Here is a 3,255-nt window from a genome sequence, read left to right on the forward strand (position 1 = left end):
CGGTTTGGTTTTCCCGGGTAAATTGAAATTCCGACGGAATTGGTGTCCGTCAGTAGATTCCGACGGAATACTGACGACTTTTTCTGACCGAATTCCGACGACTTAGTGTTTAGGGTTGATTACAAGTTTCTAAATGCAAAATCCAAATCTTTGATAATATATATAGTATTTGCATAAAGATTTAACAATAAAAATGTTTTTTATAACACGATTTTACACAACAACATTTTTTGTAGTGTAAGATTAGATGAATATGATTGTATAAGTATACGAGTGTTAAGATGAGATGTTATGAAAACAATGATATGCATACATAAATATTTTAATGAGTTGTTATATTTGAACGGTTGTGATCTAATTCTATACTAAACACTTATTATGTGTTATTTTCATAGTTTTGGCATCTAAATTTATAGATTTTTATGTTTGAAATTTTTTAGAAACACATGTCCTCGGTAATTCGTCGGAATATACCGACGACATTCCGACGAACTTGTCTAGTTCGTCGGAATGTCGTCGGTAAATTCTGACGAATTACCGAGGACATTTCCAAACTTCAATGGAACCCTTTGTCGTCGCTATGTCGTCGGTATTTTGCGAGGGATTTCCGACGGAAACATGGTTCGTCGGAAATTCGTCAGAAAATTCCGACGGAATACCGACGACGGTAACATTTATATCTCTCAATCGGAATGTCGTCGGAAGTTCGTCGGTATATTCCGACGAATTTCCGACGACTACAACGGTTATATGTTTTATCAGAATGTCGTCGAAAAGTCGTCGGAATATTCCGACGAGCCATTTTTCCTCTGAAATTCGTCGGAAATGGCCGACGGAATTCCGACGACTTCAAATTTTTTGTTTTCGTCGGAAATTGGTCGGAAATCCGTCACAAACGTCCGACGAATTTTAATCCGTCGGAACCTCCGTCGGAATTCGGCGTGTTTTCTTGTAGTGATTGATGTGTCATTTTTGGAGTGAAGAAGAAGAATACGGAGAGGAAGAAGAAGAAGAAGAAGAAGGAAGCCATTGATATTCATGATGATGATACCTACACTTGAACGATCTTGGATGCTTCGACGGTGAACATACACACACCTTCTTTTCACCGCCGTCGTCACGGACACTCGCGATGGCTACCACCTCCGTCGTCACCGTCACTTCTGCCGCCGGTAACTTTGGCGGTGGAATAACAGGTGGGAGAATCTTTTTGTAGCACATTTTGTTCGTTTCAGACTTTAGTTAAAACTACAGATTCTTCCTTTTTAAGATTTTGTGTTTGTGGTTTTACCAAAAAAGAGAAGTCGACTATAAATACTAGTCATGCTTAAAATATTATTAATTACATATTTATCCTTTAGTATTGTGTAGATGATACGTCGCCAGACAAAAAACTTGAAACGTCACACGTGGTTAATGGTTTTGGTGCACGTCTTGATATTTGTACAAAAACCATGAGGTCAGAAATTTATTCTAGGATATATCCTGATCTTTATAATTAATAAAAGGAAATGTAAAGGAAGTATTTGATTTGATATTTTAAAGAACTACTCCTTTAGGTTCCTTAATGATAAACTTTTTAAAAAAATATTTATTTCAAAAAGATATATTTTTGTATTTTCTATAAAAAAATTATAAACTTCAAGAAAATTAATTGGTTTTATTGAATTATTATTAGTTTAAAGTTATTAAAAATTGAAAATTGAAAATTATAGAAAACAATATACTGTATTTATTATGATAGTTTAATATATTTTTTTATATATGTGAAAATACTAAAAAAATTTATCTTTTAAGAACGGATGGAATAAATATTTATTGAAAAAAACATTCCAGGACTTGAATTCGTATCAATTTGATCATTAGCTGGTGGTAAGTGTTTCTATTACAATGCCAAGCATATGATTAAGCATTATAGATACTAATGAATGACAATTGACAAAAAATACTTGACCATTCACGAGTTTTGGTTCGAGATTCTCCATATATAAAGAAAAATACTTGACCATTCACGAGTTTTGGTACGAGATTCTCCATATATAAAGAAAAAGATGTTTTGTTTTAGCTGAAAAATGTGAGCCCATATGAATGGTGGACCATACTCTCGTATGAACAAAACGGGATTATATGGTAAAGATGAATTGAGAGAGAAGTGATTGGAGACGATATTGCGGTGGGAGTGGGCCGACTACGACATCACTTCGTCTCCCTTTGAGCTTCTCGTTGTCACTCATCTTCTTTGGATAAGCTTACCTTTTTGAGGTTATATATCACAACGAAATTAACTATTTATAGTATTTTACTTCTTATTTTGATATACTTTATCTTTTTCTTTCTTAATTTTGGATATGGTTTTAAAATTTTGGCCTATTTTAGTTTCAATAATCTTACCAAAAATCATTTTGTCATCGTTATACGTCTTTGTAGTACAACGAATAAATCATAAAAATATAAAACGTGATCCAAGTAGGAATGCAGTATACAACTTTAATCTACTTTATAAAATATGAACATTGTGTTGGACCTAACTTTTAATCATGTGTTATATTTAATTAAATGTTATTTATGATTAATGAAAATATAAGAACTACATTAAGATAATTACAACAAAATAACATTATATTACTATCTATGTGTCCAAACAATATAAAATATTAAGTCCTACCTTTTTAATAACTTTTATTAATCATTTTTAGAATTATTTAATAAACCAAATGACTAAATACTCAATAATTTATGAAACAAACAAAAATAAATATAACTATTTTTAAGGTTTAGATACTACCAAAATTTTTTATTTAATATGAAATTAATTAAATAATAGATTATTTTATTTATATTTTCATAATTGAAATTACAGTCATTTAAACTTAAACAATCTTTTCTATTAAATTAAAATCGGTCCGCCCTGCAGGCGGGATATATTTTACTTGTGACCTAGATTATTATTTTTGTATAATTTTGTAGTTTATGTTTTAGGATTTCATGTGCAAGAAATGTGTATGAACGGATTTCAACATGCACGATTTGCACTTTGAATTATTATTTTGATTTGAAATATGTATATAAAGTTTAAATTTTGTTTTATGGTTAGTTTAGAAAAAACAATTTTAGGGAATTAGATTGACCCATTTTGGTATTTTTAAAAGTGGCCTAGATAACTTTCAATTTTTTAAAAAAACATAAGCCCATTACTTTTTTTCTTAATACTAATATCCTTGTTTTCAACAAAAATATTTTTTTTTAAAAGACTGC

At 30.6% G+C, this 3,255-nt stretch overlaps 1 protein-coding gene across 1 annotated transcript; it reads right to left on the reverse strand.

Annotated features, from left to right (window-relative positions):
- Nucleotides 1–507: 507 nt before the first annotated feature.
- LOC125605832 lies at nucleotides 508–1,261 on the reverse strand. Its single transcript, XM_048775299.1, has one exon. The coding sequence runs from the start codon at nucleotides 1,219–1,221 to the stop codon at nucleotides 967–969; it is 255 nt and encodes an 84-aa protein (XP_048631256.1). The 5' UTR covers nucleotides 1,222–1,261; the 3' UTR covers nucleotides 508–966.
- Nucleotides 1,262–3,255: the final 1,994 nt, after the last annotated feature.

Source organism: Brassica napus, unplaced genomic scaffold, assembly GCF_020379485.1.
Source record: "Brassica napus cultivar Da-Ae unplaced genomic scaffold, Da-Ae ScsIHWf_807;HRSCAF=1156, whole genome shotgun sequence".
NCBI lineage: Eukaryota > Viridiplantae > Streptophyta > Magnoliopsida > Brassicales > Brassicaceae > Brassica > Brassica napus.

What these genes read in the sequence shown, in the direction of transcription:
- LOC125605832 (XM_048775299.1), bottom strand. Translation starts at nt 1,221, where the DNA reads ATGTGCTACAAAAAGATTCTCCCACCTGTTATTCCACCGCCAAAGTTA.